Below are 23,068 nucleotides of genomic sequence, written 5' to 3' on the forward strand. Positions count from 1 at the left end.
CCCAGGCAGGCTGCGCCTGTTAACCCGCCCCGCCATTGTCTGCGGGGATCGGGCGCCTTTGCCCAGCCGACCTGCCTGCGAGTGGCGAGATGTGAAAAGTTAGAGACAAAAATGGTCTCTCCAGACGGAGGGGGAGCTTTCTTGTACAGAAAGAAAGGAAATACCTCTGTGGGATTTTATTTTTTTCTCCCCCCTCTTCATCCAAAAAATACAAAGAGACTCTGTCTTTAATGCGAATGTCGGCTTTAAATCTTTTAGGTTTGGATTAACTCTGCAAAAGAAAAAAAAAATCTGACAGGCTTTCAGATATGATGCAGAAAAACTTTTTTCCCCTCAATTCATGTTGTTCATTTGTAAAGCCAAAGGCTAGTGGACTGAATAGTGGGCGCCCCTTGTTCCCCATTCATAGTTAACATCACAATGGTCAGAATTAGCAGCCCGGAGTCTCCACCACCACGTTTGCCTTTTCCACCAGCGACATTTAATACAAGGTGGTAAAGGCAAGCATAAATCTTGCTGCTTTTGCCCCTAAATTAAAACAGATTAAAATCAAGCGAAGCAAATGAGGCATTTTCAGTTGCAGGCTCTAGAATCCTATCTACCTTTTACCCCCTAGAAGGAAAAAGAAATGTTGGGTTTTTTTTGTGTGGCTGTGGGTGTGTGTGTGGGTGTTTGCAGTTGTTACTCACTAAAAAGCTTCCTTCAGTCTAAACAAAACCCATGGATTTGATAGACATTTCCTATTACATAGTAATTGTTAGTTTTCGCTATTGAGGATGTCAGCAAACATGTTGAAGATCATGTTTTGCTTATAAAATAAAGTGACTTTTATGTGAATATTTTTCGTCCCGTTGGTGTCTAGAATATAGGTGCTATTTCATTGAATCCACGTGGCCACATTTATTTTCAGAAATTCTTTTATAATAGCATGTTTTTATTTTAAACATGCTCAGAGCTATTTAATCCTATATGGGGGGGGGAAGACCATAGCATCCTTGAACTGACAGTCTATATCATGAGCCCATGTTAATGCCAAAAAAAAAAAAAAAAAAAGCAGCAGTTCCTGGTCTTCAGTTGAGAGTCAAAATGAATAGGTAATCAAACAATTTAAAATTAGTAATCTTTATATTAGGTAAGGATTGATTGGTTAGGACTGTTAACGTGTAATTGTGCATTGGCCCGTAAGAATTAAACTCTAGGTCATTTTTAATTCCTGAACCACACCTGGTTTAAAAAAAAAGAAATCCTTGTGATTTTTTTTTTTAAAGATTTTATTTATTTATTTGACAGAGAGACAACGAGAGAGGGAACACAAGCAGGGGGAGCGGGAGAGGGAGAAGCAGGCTTCCCGCAGAGCGGGGAGCCTGATGCGGGGCTCGATCCCAGGACCCCAAGATCATGACCTGAGCCAAAGGCAGACACTTAACGACTGAGCCACCCAGGCGCCCCAATCCTAGAGATTTTGAGCAGAGTGTAAATGTGTTTGCATTAGTTGGATGCTTTTTAATGGAGTTATACCAATATATTTATGCACTTAAACAGGTGCTGCAAATTTACTGTGATAAACAGCCTCAAAGTGAAACAAAATATTTCTTTTGGTTTTATTGTGTGATATATTCCTTTTAAACTCTGTGTATCTAATTACATACAGAGGGATTTTTATTCTAATTGCAGACAGCTAATAGATTTATTAATTTTTTAACCATAGAATCATTTTCTTTGCAACCCAAAAGGTTCTGATATATAGTGAGTTAATACAAAGGAATGATTAAGATTATTTTTAATACACTGTTATTTGGGTTTTACACACTAGATATTTGGTTTGACTTTCACAGTAACAAGACATATCGATACGAGTTATGAAAATCTTTGAACAAAAATTAAGATTATGCTGCCTAATATCATAGATATCTTAATTTGATTATACTATATCATGGTTTATGTGGATGATTTTTAATATAATGTAATATTTTACAAAAGTTAATTTTTATTTGCCAAGAATAGTAAATTTAGTTTCTAACTAGGATTTATTTTACATGTTATAAGAGAATGTAAGCCAGAGTATATTTGAAATTTGCTCCAAAAGATTGATTTTGATATTCTAAGTTACAAAAGAAGGTCAAACTTTATTACTCCACGTATTGACCACAGTAATAAAAATCTCACATAAAAGTATGAAAAGATTTGGCACATGTTAAAAACCTTGCTATATTAGCTGCTTAAGGGGGGGGAAATAGATGTGGTAAAGAGATGTCTTAACACATTTGGCTTTTAATTCCAAATTATGCACAAGTTTGGATTTAAAGTTGCTGTATATCCTCTTGCAGAGTGAGATTTTTTTAAATTATTTTACTTAAAATCATATAAAAACTAAACATGAATGATGTATGTCTTGGTTGTTAAAGCAATGTTGTTTCTGATCATTTACTCAGGCTGCCATGTTGTTTAGTTCTGGCATCTTCTGGATGGGCCTGTTATTTATCCCTGTGGCATCTTTGCTTCTTGATGTGGTGTACAAGGTGTAAGTATAGTACTCGGTTATTTACATAAAAATATAGATTTATACTAATCCTCAGATTTCTCCAGTTATAACATCAGGTCAAAGATGTACAGTTTGCAAAGTGGGAATTATTAATATTCTGCATATGTAGATAAAGAAATGAGTGAGGAATTAGGAAATTAGTTTAAAGACAGAATGAGAAGTAAAGCAAGTAGTTTCAATTAATATTAGAGAGTACATTTTTAGAAATCAGCTTGAAAAATCCATTCAAGGTAGAAGAAAATGTTATCTCAAAACACATATATATTTTATTAATGAACAATAGTTATGGGGGGAAAAAAGGTTTTTGCCTGCCTGTTTTAAAGCCTATATGCAATATAGAATGAAGGAAACTAAAACTTTACTAATTTTTCTCAAGGGTTGTCAGTTTTAAAATGTTACCTCTTCCCACAAAAAAAAAGATATCATTAAAGTTAATTATATGATGCTTATTTAATAACTAAGAGTTTTACTATTATAAAACTAAACCATTCCTTTTAAGACTTGTTTCTGTAAATACGTAATGCTTAAAATTACTGTAATTTCATAGATTCTATTGAAAAATGATTGCCTGTACTCTGGTTACTATTGTACCTAGCAGCACGATAATAAACCAGTTTTGTAAAGTGTTACATCTTCACACGAAGATTTACATGCAAATCCTTTTTCTTTCTCCCGCCCAGTATCAAGAGGACTGCTTTTAAAACATTAGTAGATGAAGTTCAGGAGCTGGAGGCAAAATCTCAAGACCCAGGTGCAGTTGTGCTTGGAAAAAGGTAAAATACACACTGCACATGTTCTTTCCCAAGTGAACTTTATGTTTTACTAGGGTTAGAAATAAGTGGTAAAACTTATATTTATCACGTTATGGAGCTAGCAGTGTCGATGACCTATTTTATTAATTTTTTTATTTTTATTTTTTATTAGGTTAATCCCCATACATTACATCATTAGTTTTTGAGGTAGTGTTCCATGATTCATTGTTTGCGTATAACACCCAGTGCTCCATGCAGTACATGCCCTCTTTAATACCCATCACCGGGCTAACCCATCCCCCCACCCCCCTCCCCTCTAGAACCCTCAGTTTGTTTCTCAGTGTCCATGGTCTCTCATGGTTTGTCTCCCCCTCCGATTTCCCGCCCTTCATTTTTCCCCTCCTGCGATCTTTTTTTTTTTTTTATTTAAACACATATTGCATTATTTGTTTCAGAGGTACAGGTTTGTGATTCAACAGTCTTGCATGATTCACAGTGCTCACCGTAGCACATACCCTCCCCAATGTCTATCACCCAGCCACCCCATCCCTCCCACCCCCCCACCACTCCAGCAACCCTCAGTTTGTTTCCTGAGATTAAGAATTCCTCAATCAGTGAGGTCATATGATACATGTCTTTCTCTGATTGGCTTATTTCGCTCAGCATAACACCCTCCAGTTCCATCCACATCGTTGCAAATGGCAAGATTTCATTCCTTTTGATGGCTGCATAATATTCCATTGTGTATATATACCACATCTTCTTTATCCATTCATCTGTCGATGGACATCTTGGCTCTTTCCATAGTTTGGCTATTGTGGACATTGCTGCTATAAACATTGGGGTGCACGTACCTCTTTGGATCCCTACATTTGTATCTTTGGGGTAAATACCCAGTAGTGCAATTGCTGGGTTGTAGGGTAGCTCTATTTTTAACTTTTTGAGGAACCTCCATACTGTTTTCCAGAGTGGCTGCACCAGCTTGCATTCCCACCAACAATTTGATGACCTGTTTTAGACTCAGAGAGATGTGGATTCAAATCAAATCTGTCACTCACTAAGCTATGCGTGACCTTAGCCCAGTTGCTCAGCGCTCTTGAGCCTCAATTTTCTCATCCTATAAAATGGGGATAATAATACCTCCCTCATGGCTAGTTTTTAGAATTAAATAAGATATAATTGATAAAGTGTGTGGTGCTTAATGAGCTTTAAATAAATGATTACAAATATTATTGTATTATTAAAATGAAAGGGGATAAAAAAGTCTTTTAGCTTGAAACAGTATCCATAATAAGGCTATACGTAGTGAAAATGGAGCTTGATATAGAGCATCGTATGCTCAGTAGCATTTAACACGTATTCAGAACTGACATGGGCATATGTTCCATATGAAGTGCATTACGTTTCCCAAGTTTCTTCCTCAGTACCACCCCCTCAATAAAAGCAAGGTCAGAAACCTAATCAAATTGGCCGCATTCACAAAGCATTATAGAAAAGAAATTAAAAGTGTTTGAAAACAGTCTATGATAAAACACAATTACGAAGGTAATACCAGTTTCAGTCACACTAACGTGAGCTCAGATCTTGTCTACACCAGAGGAAATGCTTTGCTCCCCCATGGCTGTCACTGTCATCACGATTTGCTACTGTTATTCAGTTTGACACATTTCAGTTAAGCGTCAGACCGGGAACTCAAGCTGAGACCTTGGCTCCCAGCCTTCCTCAGTCACGTGAGGCCAGGGGGACTGGTCACACACACACACCGGTCTGCCCCTGTCTTGTAAAGGGAAGAGCCCTGCTGGGTGCCGAGCACTCACTACATGCTAGGCATTGCGCCAGTCGTGCCATATACGCTGTCACGTGGGATCCCCGAAACGGTCCTGGGCAGGTTAGTCACCCCATTCGTTCCCGATGAGGAAACTGGGACTTAGAGTAAGTTCTCGGTCAGAAGTCACAAAGCAGGGCCTTCTGGAGCCGCTGCTCCTTACCATGGACTGTTCTCCTTCCTTTTCAAGAATGGGAGACAACAGCAAAAACAGCCTATACCAGCCTGACGAAGTGCTTGACCTCTCTCTGTCAGTGTCGCTGTGTGTAGGATGGAAATAACTTCCAGAGTTAGGAGTATCCTGCCCCCTGCACCTTCCCCTCGTCTGTGTCCCTTCATCTAAACATCTACACCTGCTCCCTTGGTTGGCCCAAGTGTCGCTCTCTTCATCTTTTCTCTTTCGCTCTAGCAGTAAAAAGGATTTGCTAGGATTCTAGCTTACAAAATTGTGAATAAAACTGTTTACTAACAACTATTAGGGAAAGACCATACAATTACTACCCTTAGGAGTCAATTCCTTATATTTCTAAGTATGTTCGTCATTCTTATGTTAGGCCCCTGCGTGTGATATTTAGCTTTCCTGGTTTGTAGTACAGAGGTGACTTCAACGACCATAAAGCCAAGGTGAGGTTTTGATATGGTGACCTCTTGGTGCTAAAGATTCAACGATTCTGTAATGTAGGTGGCCCCTGCCATTAAAAAAAAAAAGTCAGAGGGGCGCCTGCGTGGCTCAGTCAGTTAAGCATCCGACTCTTGATTTCAGCTCAGGTCATGATCTCAAGGTCATGAAATCAAGCCCAGCATCAGGGCTCCCTGTTCAGGAGGGAGTCTGCTTCTCCTTCTCCCTCCGTCCCTCCCCCTGCTCTCACTCACTCGTGCGCTTTAAAATAAGTAAATAAATAAATAGATCTTTAAAAAAAAAAAAAGAGGAGCCCCTGGCTGGTTCAGTAGGTAGAGCATGCAGCTCTTGATCTCCAGGTTGTAAGTTCGAACTCTATGTTTGGGGTAGAGATTACTTAGGGAAAAAAAAAAAAAAAAAAAAAAAGTCAGCCTAAAAGGAATAAAGTGGATTCCACCATAAATGACAAACTTTTCCATAGAAAATGTATCAGATAAATTTCCTGCAGCCACCTCATTTGCCTAAAATAGCAAGAACTCAGAAATGAGTTAGCTGTTAGCTAAAGGCCACAGATGAAAACCCGTGGTATAACACATACCCCATGTTGCTGTTGCTGCCCATGGTTACCAGAAGGATGGTGACCACAGTGCCTTCCTGCTGGATGATGGCTAGAGAGGGAGGGAAAAGAAGGGATCTGTGAAGGAAGAAAAATAGCAACTGGTCGGAAAAGTCTTCATGCTAAAAAATGACATTCTAGAGCAATTAGGAATTGTCAGATTGATTTTACTGCCAGGATTTTTTTTTTTCAAGACTTTATTTTTAAGTAATCTCTACACCCAACGTGGGGCTCGAACTCACAACCCCAAGATCAAGGGTTGCACGCTCTACCAGTTGAGTCAGCCAGGAACCCCACTGCCAGGGTTATTTTAGGAAACTTAGAGAATGAGACTGATGTAAAATTTCAAAAAAGTTAGCTAATCTTATCTACATTTTCAAAGAGGAAGAAATTGTGATTTCTGTGTATTCAAACAATATCAGATTCATTTTAGTTCCAAAATACCATGTTATTTTATACCTCCCAATCTTTGCACGTGCTGTTCCCTTGCCAAGAAGCTGATACCCTCCTATAGATGGGGCAGTCCAATTCCTAGTTTTCAAAGCTCAACTCAGGTGCAATTACCTTTTCTTTTCTGAGATAAAATTAATTCCTACCCTACCATCTGAGCACTTTATGCTTCTGTCGTTACATTTACTGCATTGTATTGTGATGTGTTTGTTCATCCTGTGTGTTTGTTTCCCCTACTAGATTGAGTGCCTTGAAGGAGAGGCCTCCTTTTTAGTCTTAACTGAAACCCAACACCTAGCACAGACTCAGGAACACACTAGCACCTGATAAAGATTTGTCCAATGGGTGATTGAAGGGTCCAGAGAATGAACTGAGGAATGAATGAATGAATGAATGAGTGAGTGAATGAATGGGCGAAAGGATGGCTGAGTAGTGGGTGGTAAAGAGATGATTGACCCCTGGGTAGTTAAATACAAATATGATACATAAGAACATAGAATTATATACATTACACTTCCCAAACGAGTCATGTCCAAAGCAACAGTGGTTTACTTCTTCACCGTAGATAGAACAATGCAGTCTTGTAAACTGATCGTCCCCCATTTTTTTCAATGTCCACTGAGCACTACTATGAAGTTGGGCTCTACATAAAGGGAACTGCCTCAGAGAAACTGTAACTTCTAAGCACTGTGTCCAGATTAGCATTTATGATCATTTATTTCTCATGTTTACTTATGTTCAAAACTAAAACATTTTGGTTAAAACAGTCTTTTTTTAGTAGAAATAGTATATCACAGGGCACCTGGGTGGCTCAGTCGTTAAGTGTCTACCTTCGGCTGAGGTCATGATCCCAGGGTCCTGGGATCGAGCCCCGCATCGGGCTCCCTGCTCAGTGGGAAGCCTGCTTCTCCCTCTCTCACTCCCCCTGCTTGTGTTCCCTCTCTCGCTGTCTCTCTCTGTCAAATAAATAAATAAAATCTTAAAAAAAAAAAAAAAGAAAAATAGTATATCACTTACCATATTATTTTGTGAATTAGATATATTTATCCCAATTTTACATTGAAATTTGGGGGTCGAGGTATTTTGTCATCTAAGTACAGTATATTGGTTTTGAACCTTGGGTTATGGTAGGAATCAATTTAAGATATTGGGACAATAAATGCAAGCCCTACCTCTGATCACTGTGTAGCTATGGCTTACTATTTTTGGTTAAGGAAACAACTTAATATAACACCCAGTGCTCATCACATCACAGCACTTGGTGTGATACGCAACTGACGAATTATTGAACACTACCTCTGTGATGTACTATATGTTGGCTAATTGAATTTAAATTTAAAAAAAAAAGAATATATACCCTTATATGGTATGAAACCCTGTTTTTGCTGTTACTTTTTTGTGGATAGGCTCCAACACTAGGGAGCATAGCATCTGCAATTCCAAAATGCAAAAATACTTTGAAATTCAATTTTCTCCCCTAGGTTTATAGCAAACATTTGCTGGAAAAAAACCTAAACCATTTGTTCTATATAGATAAAGGCATTGATAGTGTTTATTTTTTTCTATAGTATAAATATTTATATACTTTATAGCATAAATGTAAATGTTTAGGAATATGGGCCTCTCCGATCTCATGGGGGGGGGCATGACATCTATAAATTTTGTGTAACATCTTACCTTTTCTAAAACAAAACACTAACAAAAACCAATGTGAATTCAAGAACCCAATGCTTTGAAATAAGGAACGGTAGACACTGGGCTCATGGGAGGTGGGACAGTTACCTCTGGGTATCCTTTACATGAGTGTGGCAAGCAGTGCATCTTATAGACAGGCAAATAGGATGAGATTCATAATTTTTTATATCTCACTGTAGACATAAGCCAGCATATCAGCAGCCATTGCTAAATAGAACTTTGCCCTGGGATCTTCAGGTCATTCCTCATGAACGTGTCCATCACTCTACCATTAGCTTTAAAGAAGAGAGCATGGAAGGATAGATATCAGATAATTTGACCACCTGGACAGTAACAGTGGCTTCTCTGAGCCTTCCTCTGTATTATTTATCTTTAAAAATAGCAATTTTAACATTGCCCCAAAACTAACAGAAAAGAAACTGTTTCTCGGTGTTCACACTGGTTTTATATCAGTGTTACATATGAATCTTGGTGCAGGTTTGAGGTAGGAGCATGTGTCCAATGGTTTGCCCCAGCCTTCTCTCAACACTGTGATAACAGTTCCGTCCAGCATTTGTAAAGAAAAGTGACGGAACAATGAAGTGCTGTCTCCTCCAGAGCAGAGATCAGGCCTGTTGTAGTCATGGTTTATCTCCCCACCACGGCTGCCTCATCCAGGACGGCTGTCCCATGCCCGACACTAAAACATCCCACGTATGGATGGTTCTTTACTTTCTGGAGATCCATTTAAATGAATCCACCAAAATAGCTTGCCAACCCACCATAAAGACAACTGCAAATTTACCACTCTTCAAAAATAACTGAAAATACCTTCAGACAATATGTTTCAGGACAGTAAATGGGTTTCTACCTATACTTAGTGTTTCTAAATGAATTATTATTTTAAAACATTAAAATCAATGATTTTAAATTAATATAATGATTAAATAATTATAAATAAATAATACAATTAATTATTATTTTAAAACATTAAAACACCTTACCTCTACCACATATCCAAGTTGAAACATTTTAGTGGGCTGGGAAATAAGGTAACAATATTTAAGTGGTACTTGCATAATTGCACTGAATGAGATTTTAGAACTTGCGTAGATTGGTATGTAAATGAAAGGCCACGCAAAATTAACACTGCTGACTAAGAGTTGTGATTAAGATGGGGTTTTAACGAGAAGGTTCTTAAAGTCTTTTTCTTCTTCTCACAGTGCTAAGCTAGTCAAGAAAAACTGAACTTTTTAACATGTCTGTTAATATTAACATGTTCCCAATATACTGTATAATGTGACTTGACAGTAACCGCAGTACCTGTAACCATCAAGGACATAGAACCACGTTATTTTGAAATGATTAGTTCCCAAAAGGTAGGATAAGACTAGAGAAATACAAATCATCATCACTTAGTATTTATTAAGCACCCTCCTGTGAATGGCATTTATATTTCATAGGAGGGACTCTGCCCTATAAGAACTAAAGCAAGAGGTTCAGAGTAGCTCAGGAAAAAAAACAGAAACCTAGTAGTTTTCCTACTGGGGAAGTGGAGTGGGGGGCACTGTAAGTGAAAACTCATATGTAGCAAGAGACGTTTTGCGTGGAGCTGATGTTGACTCTAAGCCAAGGCATCAGAAAGGGATCCTCACAAAGTTATCTCGTGTTTTGTGATGATCGCTGTCCTACTTGATTTTTTGTATGATCAATTCCTTGGGAGCTGGGGGAGTGGTAAAGGTGGGAAGGACTAGCATTCTTTGAGTGCTTCCTAAATGCCGGTCACTAAGGTAGAAGCCATGCAGTTCCCCCAGTCCTACTGTTGGCCTGAGGGTTAGGGATTCTCCTCTTCCCGTAGATGAGAGGACCAAGAAAGGTTTGCCTGAGGCGACCCAGCTAATAAGTAACAGACTCCGAATTAAAGTTAAGACTCCAAAGCCCATGCTCTATCCCCAGTACTGCGCTTCTTTCCCAAGAAAGAAGCTTTCTTATTGCACCTTGTTTTTTGAACGCTAGACATGAACTTGATGTGACAGCTGAGTAAAAGTATAGCCTCATATGAGCCATTACAAAACAAAACTGCATTATCTTATACATGGAAGTTTCATAACATGAAAGATAAAATTCTCACATCTGCCTTCTTAACGTTGAATGTTATAATATTAAAGTATTATGCGTTTAGGAAGGTCAGCCTGAAACCTGGAAAATGTATCTGGGGAAGAAGAAGCTACATAATGATACATTGCTGTCCCCTAGATGTCTGTAGTCATTTCCATCTTAAACACCAGAGACTTCCCAGCACCCCATCCACAATGCTCTGCTAACAAAATCAGACCACCTGCTGCTAAAGCTGCCGAATTCCTCAAAGCAGTTACAGATTTTAGTGTTCCTAGGGGTCCCCAGGTCTGTAATGTTAGATCTTTTTAAGAATAGAGTAAGAAAAGTGACTCTAAAAATGGCCCCTTCTCACTCCCCGTATCTGTTTATTTCGCTGGCAAAAGCCAGTTTTACAACTATTTGCAAAACCCCTGGAGTTTTAGATTAATTAGCTTTGTTGCCTTAATGTAGCTAATTCTCAGTGACAATGAAGTATGTCTAATAAGTACCAGTTAACATCCCTAGACTTGAAAAAATGTGTGTAGAAGATGAGTACAAATGTCAACATTTCTAAATATTTTACTTCAGCAAAAACCTGAATGTTTATGTAGTTCCGAGTTCATTTGGCAGATGATCCTTTTATTTTTACTTCTTGTATATGATAAAAATTGTTCCATTTCAGACTTTCAAAAAAATTGGCAAAATATAGAACTGACATAACTTAGGACAATTTAACTACAACTTTTATAGTGGGGAAAAACACAAGATGGAAATTTTTCAACTGAGTCCATTCCAGTGATTAAAACAAAATTGCATAAACATTTGCTATAACACATGTGGATTTCTTATTAGCTCTTTATGCTTATTATGTTCTTTGATATCAAAGCAAAATTTTAGAAATCAACCACTGGAGAAATGGCATGATTGGGAGGGCTGGTGATGTTTAAAGTGCATTTCACAATTATTGCTTGAATTCATTTATTTGACAAATAATTGGCTTCCTACTGTGGGAGACACCATTCTACGGTGCAGTGGAAAAAAACAGATGCATTATTTCTTGCAATGTGCTTTTAGAAGTTACATAATTAATTACATGGATTTGTTTCTGTGGAGATTATTCTAAACGTTTATTGAAAAATAAATATTTCCTCCTTGTCATTTTACCTAGTATTTTCTGAAAATAGGTTTCTTTTTAACGAAATTAAGGAACACATTTCATACCATATTGGAGTGGTAATGGAACTTTTCTAGTTAAAAAGTCTATGAAATTTCTTCTTTGTGTAATTTTGAGGATTTCTTTACATAATTAAAAAAATATTATTTTACACCAAAATATGTGCAAAGTGGAAAAAGATATATAGTAATAATTTTTGTAATTCAAAAAATGCCGTGCTTAGAATGCACGCAGTAAGTCAACCAAGATTTTAGAAGTTAATAACACTACTGGCAGACTTTGTATTTTTTGTTAACCATATTGTACAGGGTCTGTATCCCCATTTGACTTAAATATAACTGGGGGGTGGGAAAATCTTTTGGCTGGATTATTGGGAACAAAACTCCCCTCAGCTATGGGAAAAACTGGCCTCGAGAGTATCTAAATACTTTAAATCTCATTTGCCATCTGAGAAAATGGGGTAAAAAGAATCCCTGGGCTGCAGACTTCTCAAGCAATCTTTTGTTTAAGTCTAACTCTCTCTGGTGGTCCTGTGGGCACACTGGGGTCTCTGCCGAGTTGATAATTCATTTCACACATTTGCACCTGCTCGGCAGCCTCACGGAGAGGGCGCAATTGCTCAAGAACGTCTTTAAGAAGAACCACGTGAACTTGTACCGGTCTGAATCGTTGCAACAAAACCTGCTCCGTAAGTACCTGAGTTCCGATCCATAAATAAATTCTCTGCTGTTATGTCCTAGCATGTATGAGAGCAGCATTTTGACTATTTAAAATTAAAACCTAAAGCCAGTTTTGCTTCTTTGCAACATGTTACATAAATAACCAGTGATTAGAGAAACCTTTGACCACAACCATCTCACTTAGAGCAGACAAGACAAAGCATTTGAAAATCTTGCTGCTTTCACTTGAAGAAATAATACTTCCACATGCCCCTTGCTTCCTTAAATCTTAAAAAGAACTAGTGAAATAAATCTTAACTCTTAAAAGCTCCCTCTGTATTGTTATCTTTTCTACTTGAATAACTTTGCAAGGGCTTTTTCAGCTTTCAAACAGCACAGTGAAACATATATTTCCCCCTTCAAAAATATTTATGAATATTTAGAGTTGTAAGAAATTATTAGGTATCAGGCCCTCTTAACATTTCAAGGATCTGAAAAAATATAATATATAAAGCCCTGTAGTAAATGTATTTGTGTTAGTAATATATCTTTTGTTTCATGTTGTTTCCACATATAATTTATTTTCATTTATATATACTCATGTTTAATGCTTTTGCCTTTTATACTTCAAGAGGCCTTTTCTAAAGATGTGACCCCCTTGGGGGTCACTGCTTATCCCCAACCATGCTGGGGCATGAATGAGTTTATCTGTAGATGCCGAGAGCCAAGGACAATGTAGTCCCAAGGAAGGAGACCACTTTTCCAGCACGGGCAGTCCGGGTGTTTATCTCTGCCTCCTTCTCATTTTTGTTCTTCCTTGTCTCTCATCCACTCGATCTGGATGGAAGTGTATGTGCCCGCTAGACTGGACATCACCCCCACCCTCACCCCCCACCCCCGCCAGTAGCCAGGAAGCAAAAATTGGTTGGCTTGGATTTGAGATGCCGTAAGGAGAACCGAGGGGGATTGCGAGCACCTGCTCATTCATCCGGGGGCAGAGTTCATAGAATCTCAGCTGACAGCCTGCAGTCAGCCCACTCTTCATGGTGCAGTTGAGTCCACATCTTTTCTGAACGTAAAAAATTCATGTCTTCACGCAGGCTTTTGAAGGCGGGAGGGGCATAGGAGTTCCCCAAGTTAGAAAATGAGTCCTTCACACTCAGAATCACAGAGATTCCCAGTGACCTCACAATGATCATTTCTGTTTTATCTTTAACTTACAGACGGGTATGCTTTCTCACAAGATGAGAATGGAATTGTGTCACAGTCTGAGGTGATTCGAGCATACGATACCACAAAGCAGAGACCAGACGAGTGGTGATGGGACGGGGGCTGCGAGGCAGGGGCTACTAGGGCTCTAAGGAGAGCTCCCAGGTCTTACCGGATCTGCTGACCAATTCCAGTCTGGTCCCAGGAGGGGAGAGTGGATCTGAGCTCATCTCATTGATTGACCGTCAGATTCGTGTATATTACAGACATAAGCACTGTGCAACTCTACTGTAACACCATCTCTTTCAGACTTTTTAAAGTATTTGCTAAGTCTTTGTAAGCAGAAATTGAAAATGACCTTGTTATCTTGCCAGAATGCTTTCTTAAACTGAGAACAGGTCAGTAGTCTTATGCCATTACTCTGGGGCTGTAACTGACTATCAATTTATTGGATATGTACCACAAGGCAACCAACCATGAAAAAACTCTAAAGTGGTAGTAATTTATAGGGACTCTTGATATCCAGACTTAGATTTCAGAATATGCTGAAAAAAACCAGCACTCTTCTCTAGGAACTGACTCACCTTCCTGAGCAAAATTTCTAAACAAGACATTAACAAGTGTTTGTGTCAAAAATTGTCTTGATAAATGTTTGCCAAAGACATTCAATAAGTGTATTTCTCATTCAGTAGTCATTTGCCCAGAAAGTTAAGAGAAAGTTTACCTCCAGCTCTGCTGTAAGATCTGCATGCTTGACTTTTCAAATGTAAGAGTGATTTGCAAAAACGAGTATTTCAAGGCATTTGCTACTAAAATCCGTGATGTTGCACCTTTGGCCTTACACATGCTTCTTTCTTGTTTGTCTTGTTTACTTGTTAACATTGGAAGACATTACGTTGCAATGTGACTCTGTCATTATGATATTGATTTCTAAACTGTATGTCTCCGTCCTCTCTGATGAGTGGTCCTCATCATTTAGATTTTTCTAAAAATCTGGCTTCTGCTGAAGACTGAGTGCTGTCCTTTTATCTTAATGTTTTCTCTCTCAAGAAAAATATGCTTAGATATTTATGTGAGCTCCCCAGTGCTTGCGTGGAGCTGTTTGGAATACCACGCTGGATAACTGCATGGGCTTTTGTAATGTACATAGGCTCGGCTTTTGTCCTGTGTTTGGGATCTTTCTACTAGTTCCTGCTGGAGATGCCTGCTGGTGCACATAGCACACCCCGTGTTCTGGTGACCATCCCTGTACTTAACCCTGAGAATTACTTCACAGCTCGCTAGTTGAGCAGCTTCCCCAAATTAGTCACATGCTGCTAATCGGGACAAATAAGTAGTACATAGTCCCCATTTTAAAAACACCTATTTTACTCCAGCCTATAACTTTACAGTCAGAGATACTTCATCACAAGTAGATTTTGTTACTATGTTTTTAAATGTATGTTCAGTTTAATTTTTTTCAGCATTTCCAAGCCATCTCCCAAAAAAATGCCTATTTTGCTACCAACAATAAATGGTGAAGGGGCTGTTTAAAAACCACAACCAGTTTTCTATACTCTTTTTAAAATAATGCCTTCATTTAAAAAAATAAATAGAAAGGCATTCTAGTTTTCAGATACACTTCAGAGATTGAAACTAACTTTTTGCCTTCTATTCAGAAGCCTGTTTGCCTTTAAGTGGACTTAACCAGCAAAATAGGTAGAACTTCCTCTTAAAAAAAAAAAAAAAAAGAAAAGTCAACTAGAATTGTGAGGAGAGGTGATTTTCCAAGTCACTCCTTGAGCTGAATAATTTCATATTCTTTTTACCCTTTTCCTTCATCTAGGTTTAAAATTAGGTGATAATGTCGTTTCCTTGTCTGTATTTTTAGTTGTTTAGTTACAAGTATGCCTCCCCTATTTTCTAGAAACAAGAGAGGTTATCACACATACATAATTCTAAAGGGGGCAAAGGAGTTGACACAGTTCACTTCCTATACCGTTCCCGTTTGGGGTTCAGAAAGAAAATTGCCAATTGAAACACCTAGAAAGAGCACAGGTGTAAGAGTCTGAGACCGTCTTCAAAACTCTGAAGGTCACAGATTTTTGTCTACCGAAGGGATATTCAGAACAGCTTTCCTGGGCCTCCCCGTGGCGAGAGTCAAGGTCAAACCACACAAATCAAAACACAAGAATGAGGTACATCCCTCCAGAGAAACACTTTATCATGGTCACAGACAAGAGCTGCTTCCCTTGGCCTCCACCTCATCAGTGGCATCCTTCCCCCAAATTTTAATATCAAAATATGATGAATATAATAGAACTGAATCTTCTGGCTTAAAAAAAAAACAACAAAGTTTTATTTTTATCTTAAAACGTGGATTATTTCTATGGAGCTCTTCAACATGGGTAGAATACCCATGGTTAATTAATGCATGAGACTGTGGTCTGAAATATGGCTAATTTAGGTCTTTTTTGTCCCATAGTCCTATTTTTGAATTATTAAGTCGATTCTTTTGCTTCTTGGGTGAGAGAAGGGGGTTGGGCAGCAGGGAGTGACCTCCTTGGTAAAACTTAAAACACAGCATTGCAATCGCAGTGACTTTATAGTGTTAGAGAAAACGCTTCAATTTTTTAACCTTCCAAAGGTTGGGGGGGCAGGTAAGAGTTTTACCAGGATTAAAACAGCTGAAGTGACTTTTAACTTTTATTTTCTGAAATAAAGGACACATCCTCTTCAATTAAAAAGTCCCTTGTAGGGACTTGGACAAATGCTAACAGCGTCGCTTTACAATGTTTACAATTCAGAAAATACTACTTACGGCAGAAAAATCCTCATTCATTTAACATTGAAAAGCTGGGAATTGCTTCTTTAATGTTGAATAGTACACAGTGATATTGAGCATGAACTTTCTAAATGTTTTATATATACCTATAAAAATATATTGGTGGTTCACACCCAGAAAGATGCTATTTGGCAGAAATTGTTAGTAGAAGGGTGTTTCTCAGGAATGTAGCAAATTGAAAATGATCTATGTGCTGCCCACCCTCCCACACCCCATTCAGTGTCTGACAGTGAGCCTGATTCAGCAGTGTTGCAAAGTTAGTGGAAAACTTTTTTCTAATCAAGCCAGGTGAACATGTATTCTTATTCAATAATATTATTCATTTACATGAATTACATAGTCATTGAATGGATTCAGTAATTCCTCTTAATTTTCAGGGGGAACTGTGAATTCCAGAAATCTACGTTTATTCTGATTATTAGGTTTTATATTTTAATTTTGCAATTTAGCATTCTAAATAACAAATATGAACCTCACATGATCATTTGTTCTGCATTGTGTGCACTGTACATCACTTATAACTTGTCATTTAAAATGTTCTTTCAGGAAATGAATGCTTATCTGAAAGTAATAGATTGTATATTTGTAGTTTTTAAATTATTTGTAACAATGTCCTAATTATTACCATGCTAAATGATCATCAGTGTATATTTTTGTGCAGTTGCCCTATGACAGTTCTTGGTTCTAAAACTTATTTTATCCAATAAGTCTATATATAATCTTATGAATAACCATTTATAAAATTTATCAAGAAAATGCCCACCCCATTAACATCAAGTGGACCAGATCTGTGGAATTCTTTTTGTAAATTCATGTAATACCATGCAGTTTGGTGCCTAATAAATGCTTTTTAATGACGAACATTTCTATAATGCTTCTTTAAGAGATATAATCTGATTTTTCTTGTGTTAACTGAAGTCACTTGTGAGACTTAGTTATACTTTGCTGCATTTTAATTAACCTTCAGTGGCTATTAAAATGGAATGTAAGTTAAACTTTGAAGGAAAGGAAATAAATGTTTTCCATTTTTCATCTTGACTTATTTTCTGTATGAAAGCAGCTGTGTTTTTGATAGGTTTATGGTTTGCATGAATTAATATTTAAAGAGGCTTAGGCCAATGCATGGCTATTGCTGTAAATCTTGATGTTTATTTCTGCCTTATAAAATTCTATCATGGCCTACTTGGAATTTAATATTCGGTGGACAAATTAATTGGTTCTCTGCACCACTTTTTTTAATAAGTAAATTATTTTACAAATTTGAACAAATTTAATTGCAACTTTTGTTTAGCTTGCTTTTAAGAACTTTTCTTAATAAAGCTCACAAAACTTCTCAGCAAATAAATCTCCCGTAAGTAGGAAAAAAGCTAGATTTCATACATGCTTACTTTGAATTAACAGCAACTTTCCGTAGGTAAATCTGCTCTTGCAAAAATGTGAGCAGAATATTAAAAAATAAGAAATATTTTTATGTTTCATGGTTCTAGAATAGAAGCCATAAATGCAGTAAATACTGTTTGCTGTTTGTTGAGCTACTTCAAGCTTCATTTTTCACATTTTCAAGTTTATTAAGTTTAAAAAAAAAGGCAGCCTTGGAAGGCAGCTACTATGGAAAATTGAAGTTTGCATTAAAGATAAAATAGTATTTCCAGATCCTTGAAATCCATTTCTGCTGAAACTGCTGTCAAAATCGTGAAGCTGCATGAGTGGAGAGCATTGAATCTGTGATTATAGTTTTCTCAGGTTTGTTTTTCTAGCTGTTCAATGCACTGTGTTTTATAAATAGTTATTAAAGTTGAGTAATATTCAGTTCTCTGCAGTGTTATGTGTCATTGGCCTTTTGTGAATGTGCATGTTTTAAACTGCAAGTTTTAAACATTTTGTCCTCTCAGTGTTATTAAAAATGAAATAAACTGTACCATTACATAAAGAAATTGTTGCAGTTTTAATTGCTAGTTTTAGAAACTAGGTTGCTTTATAAAACCTTCAAAGCCACTGTAATTATAGTCTAAGAAGGTGTATCCACTTCATAGCATTTTAACATTTTGTTGACCACCCAGGTGATATAGAAAATAGCCCTTCATGGAGTCTAGCTTGGTGAGAGGCGTGGTTAATTAATTTGAGTCCCTCGCCTGACAAAAAAAAAAATTTCTTTAATAAAATTCCTGTATTTTGATTCTTCAGTCAGAAAAGCCTCCCAGGATTGTCCCCATTACATATTTAAATCAGCCGGCAAGTCAGCCACTAATTCCTGGCTCCATCCTTTCCCATCGGATGGATTTCCTAAGTTTTCTAAACCCACCCAATTTTTTTAAGTTCATGAGAAAGTGGCCAAATGTACTCAGTAACATTTGAAGGAAGTAACCAAAAAGATATTAAAATTGCCATGTGAGACAAAAGCACAAGAAACACCGGAAATGAGGCCAACGGCCTTATCACAAAATAAGCATCAATTGGCAAAAGAAAAGCAACTGAAGCTGCAGTTTCATAAACTGCTAGATTGGATTAGTTCACAGAGAGGCTGCACTGGGCGAGCAGTTTGAGAAGCCCCTGGGTCTCCTAGCGAGGTGCAGCGTGTGCTTAGGTGTCTGGGGCCCCAGGTCCTTTTCAAAAGTCTTCCCAGGGACACTGATTGGGTGTGGGTCTCCCAAGCAAAACCACAGCAAAACAAGGTGTACAGAGAAGTTTCCTGTGGATTATATTAAATGATTTGCACGTTCATCTCCACTCCCCCTTGAAGTGTAAGCACTGTGTTTATACTGACCCTGTGGTTTCAGATGCCTTCTAATATTACCTAAACGCTAAAGGAAGCAGCAGACTTGAAATACATTCTCATAAATTCAGTATGTCATCCCCATTGAATGTTTTTGTATGCTTACGGCATCTCTAATCTCAGCTTCCATTTCGGCAACACAGAGCCATGCATTTTAATGAAGAAAGATCTTCCTAACCTGGATAATTTCACTAATAGGCTAGTAAAAATTTACCCAAAAAATTGGATAATATTATGTTTTACCGTTGTTTTTATTTCAAATGCAAACTATGTATCTAGCATTTCAAATAAGAATCCTCTGTCAGAATAATTGCTTTAATAACTAATGTTTACTTGCAATTTTAAAATAGCCATCTACATGTCAAAATACGTCAACAGTTTGTCCCCTTAACAGTTGAATACATCTTTAAATTCTTGTTTTTCCTGAATGTGTACTAAATGTTTTAGGTTATGCAAAGGTAAATTGATTCCCAACCAAATGAAATGAATCAGATTTCTAATTGTGATTGCATAGGCTTTCAGGAACTTTTTGGTTATCTTGTTTTAGAAATTTTTTTTTTCCTTTGAAGCCAACTTCGTTTTAGAAAATTTCTTATGGATTTAAATCAATCTGGCCAATTCTCCATTATATGACATAACTAATAATAGCACAAGAAAAAATAAATAGGTGGGGAAAATAAGAGGGAACAATCTATTCATTTGGACAATTAAAAGTGTTGGCTTTATAATGAATAATCATTCTAAAGCAACTTTATTAAATACATTCTTCTAAAGCAGATAATAAATGTACAGGTCATGAATACCCAACGGGGTGGGAGAGCGCTCTACTCCTGGCAACAAGGAGAAGCTGGCCAGGTATCAAATTGGGCCATGGATTTTCATGGACTCATTCCATCAAGCCATGGGGCCATTTTCTCTGTTCCCCGCACTCCGATCAACAGTTACATCTACCCTCCCACAGTACTTAGCCTTTTGTTTCTGTTCTAGGGTAGATCATCTGCTTTCCATTATTTATTGTTAACCTACTACACAGCTCCCTCTCCACTAGAATGCAAGTATTTGGAGACAGTGACTCTAACTTCTTATTTCTCAAGACAACCCTACGCAATAAGATGCCATTAATATCTCCATTTTACAAATGACAAAACTGAGACACAGTGAAGGTAAGTGACCCAAAGTCACTCAGCTTATAATAAGTGACAGAGCTAGAAAACTAACCCAGACACTATGACTTCAAAATCCCTGCTAGGTCACCTGGTCTCCTGAGTTTCTCATGTGCAAAGGGAGAAATGTTTGTCATCTAATACTTCTATTCATGCTTTATATGCTGTGATTCATAATATAGCACAAAATCTGACTGTTACAATGTCCTCTATTCTATAGGATATCATATCTATAGGATGTGTACAATTTAACACGTTTTCCCCAGACGATTTTCTGAAAAGCAGGTTGACTTTTTTTTCCTGAGAAAATAGGCCTTCTAGAAATTCTAGAAAGTTCATTCTACTGGGGAGGGAGCATGTAGTAAGTTATATGTCATAAAGAACATAGAATTTCAAAACAGCCCACCAGAGTTCAAGTCTTGGCTCTGCTATTAGTGTCTGACCTTGGGCACAGCATTTAACCTTTCTGCTTTGACTTCTTCATCTGCAAAACAGGCATGATAAAAACCCCTACCTCAGGCTTGTGGAGATTAAATGTTATAATTCATAAAGCACTTGGGACACACACAGTGCCTAGTAAATGGCACCCATTATTTGCATAAGTTCCTTTCAAAGTGTAGAACTTCCGTTCTTCAAAATAATGGTGATTTTAGGATGTTAGGACTCAAATTCTCTGTGAAAGTAATAAAGCATTAATCAGCCAAATTTCCGCTGTATTTTGATGTTGTGGCAAGCCTCTCTTTGGAAATTTCAGGTGATTTCACGTGACCCTTGCTCTCTAAACTTTCTAAAATGGCGATGTGATCAAGCTGCTTTCCCTCATGGAAGGCTTCAAGGTTCTCCCTTGCATTTGGTGTATAGCCTACCACCATGGTTTTCAAGATCTCGGATACTGACCCTGCCCATCTCTCCACCTTCACTCTTTGTATTCTTCGTCTAGTTTCCAGAATGTTCCTTGTTCATTTATGCTGTGGGTGTGTCTCTGCCTTTCTACCAGTTCTTTGCTTAATACGCTCTTCCCCTCATTCCCAGCACTGGTTTCTCCCTCCCCCACCCAGTCTTTCTCACTCACATCCCATTCATCCGGAGGCTCAGGTCCAATCTCATCCCCTCCAGATGAGTGAGGTGTTGCCAAGGCACTGTATATGTCCCCTATCATTGCAGTTACCAGAATGAATTCTAAATGTTGGTTTTGGGGTTCATATTCCCCTAAATGACTGAACTCCTCTGGAAAGCAGGAAAGATAATGTGCTTCTCTCATAGAGCATCTGTAACACCTTATCACAAGGACTTGCAGCCATGCCTGAGTCCATGAACACAGAGGCTTTGTGAATCAGACCTGAATTTTATTCATCTTGATACTCCCAACCCCTAGCACAGTGCCTCTTTAAGGTGGTGTCCAAAAAACACTTGCTGAATGGACAATTTCTGGAAATCTGCTGCAGGACGGCCCGATTACCCTGGGTTTATAAGCAATATTAGCTACATATCTTTCAGAGAGAAGTCCAAAGACATGCGCTGTATGTCAACAAGTAGGTGGGGCTATGATTTGATTCAGTGTCACCGAATGCCATGTTACAATGAGGACACAGTGTCTCCCTAATTTTAAACAACTTATTGCCCATAACTTGATTAATTGGAGCACCTTGCTAAGGAAGGGAGGTTTGCAGAAAGTTCGTGAGCTTTCTGAATTCCTTAGCATTATTTTGCCTAACGGAACCACTTTCCAAAGGGATGGCAAATGGCCACTTCTCTAGAGAAGTCTGACAAACCAGAGGATTTTCAGTGGAGGCAGTTCTGCCCTCTAGAGGACATTGTGGAATTGTGTAGGACCATCTGTGCCCCCACAGTGTTGGGGTACGGGAATGGGTGTGCCGTGGGTATTCATTGGAATAAGACTCAGTTTTAAAAGAGATCCTACAATGCATAGGATGGTCCACCCAACAAAGACTTGATGACTATCAGCATGACTTTGGAATGTCCCACCTTTTCTTTAGGTGGAAACCCCTAATCCCATTATACCTGTAAAGTATCTTTTGCACTGCTTTAATATACACTGAATTTTCCAGATATATAACTACTGTGAATATCAAAAGGAGATCAGACCTTGCTTTGTTTGGAAAAAAATCACATTAATAGCCGCAATGCAATTAGGATGGATGAGTTGCCAGTCTGGCAAACCTGCATCAGTCTGGGTTTGGAACTGTCACGTCTCAGTGATTCTGCGTAGAGGTCTGAATCTGAGAACTTTGTTAGGTCTACTGAAGCTGTTACATATTTTTTTAAAGATTTTATTTGTTCATTTGAGAGAGAGAGAGAGCAAAAGCAGGGGCGAGGCAGAGGGAGAGGGAGAAGCAGCCTCCCCACTGAGCAGGGAGCCCCACATGGGACTCGATCCCAGGACCTGGAGATCATGACCTGAACTGAAGGCAGACACTTAACCATCTGAGCCACCCAGGTGCCCCTGAAACTGTTACATTTTGAAATTATTTTCCTTTTCTTTCTCCTTTCTATTTACCATGGCAACATTGCATTATTTTTTTAAAAAAATCCTATCTGTAGGGAGTAATATTACCTATAAATTTCATTTTAGGATAAAGGGATGGCACAAAATGTTTGTTCTAAGGAGAGCTCACTGGGCCCAATAGAGTTGACAATTGCTGCTTTAGAGAGAGGAACTGGGCTTCATGC

The 23,068-nt window shown here is 38.1% G+C and overlaps 1 protein-coding gene across 3 annotated transcripts in view; it reads left to right on the forward strand.

Annotated features, from left to right (window-relative positions):
• ATP8A1 (ATPase phospholipid transporting 8A1) overlaps positions 1-17,302 on the forward strand; it is a 220,851-nt gene extending 203,549 nt beyond the window's left edge. For all 3 annotated transcript variants that reach the window (XM_028088628.2, XM_028088627.2, XM_088021182.1), the window contains 4 exons: positions 2,433-2,521; positions 3,223-3,315; positions 12,346-12,437; positions 13,632-17,302. In XM_028088628.2, the coding sequence (XP_027944429.2) occupies positions 2,433-2,521; positions 3,223-3,315; positions 12,346-12,437; positions 13,632-13,729 (372 nt within the window). In that variant the 3' untranslated portion in view covers positions 13,730-17,302. The remainder of the gene's footprint in view (positions 1-2,432; positions 2,522-3,222; positions 3,316-12,345; positions 12,438-13,631) is intronic.
• The last annotated feature ends 5,766 nt before the right edge of the window (positions 17,303-23,068 follow it).

The sequence above is a fragment of the Eumetopias jubatus genome, unplaced genomic scaffold (genome assembly GCF_037043125.1).
Source record: "Eumetopias jubatus isolate StellerSeaLion01/CBP00866 unplaced genomic scaffold, mEumJub1_p1.0 scaffold_2, whole genome shotgun sequence".
NCBI lineage: Eukaryota > Metazoa > Chordata > Mammalia > Carnivora > Otariidae > Eumetopias > Eumetopias jubatus.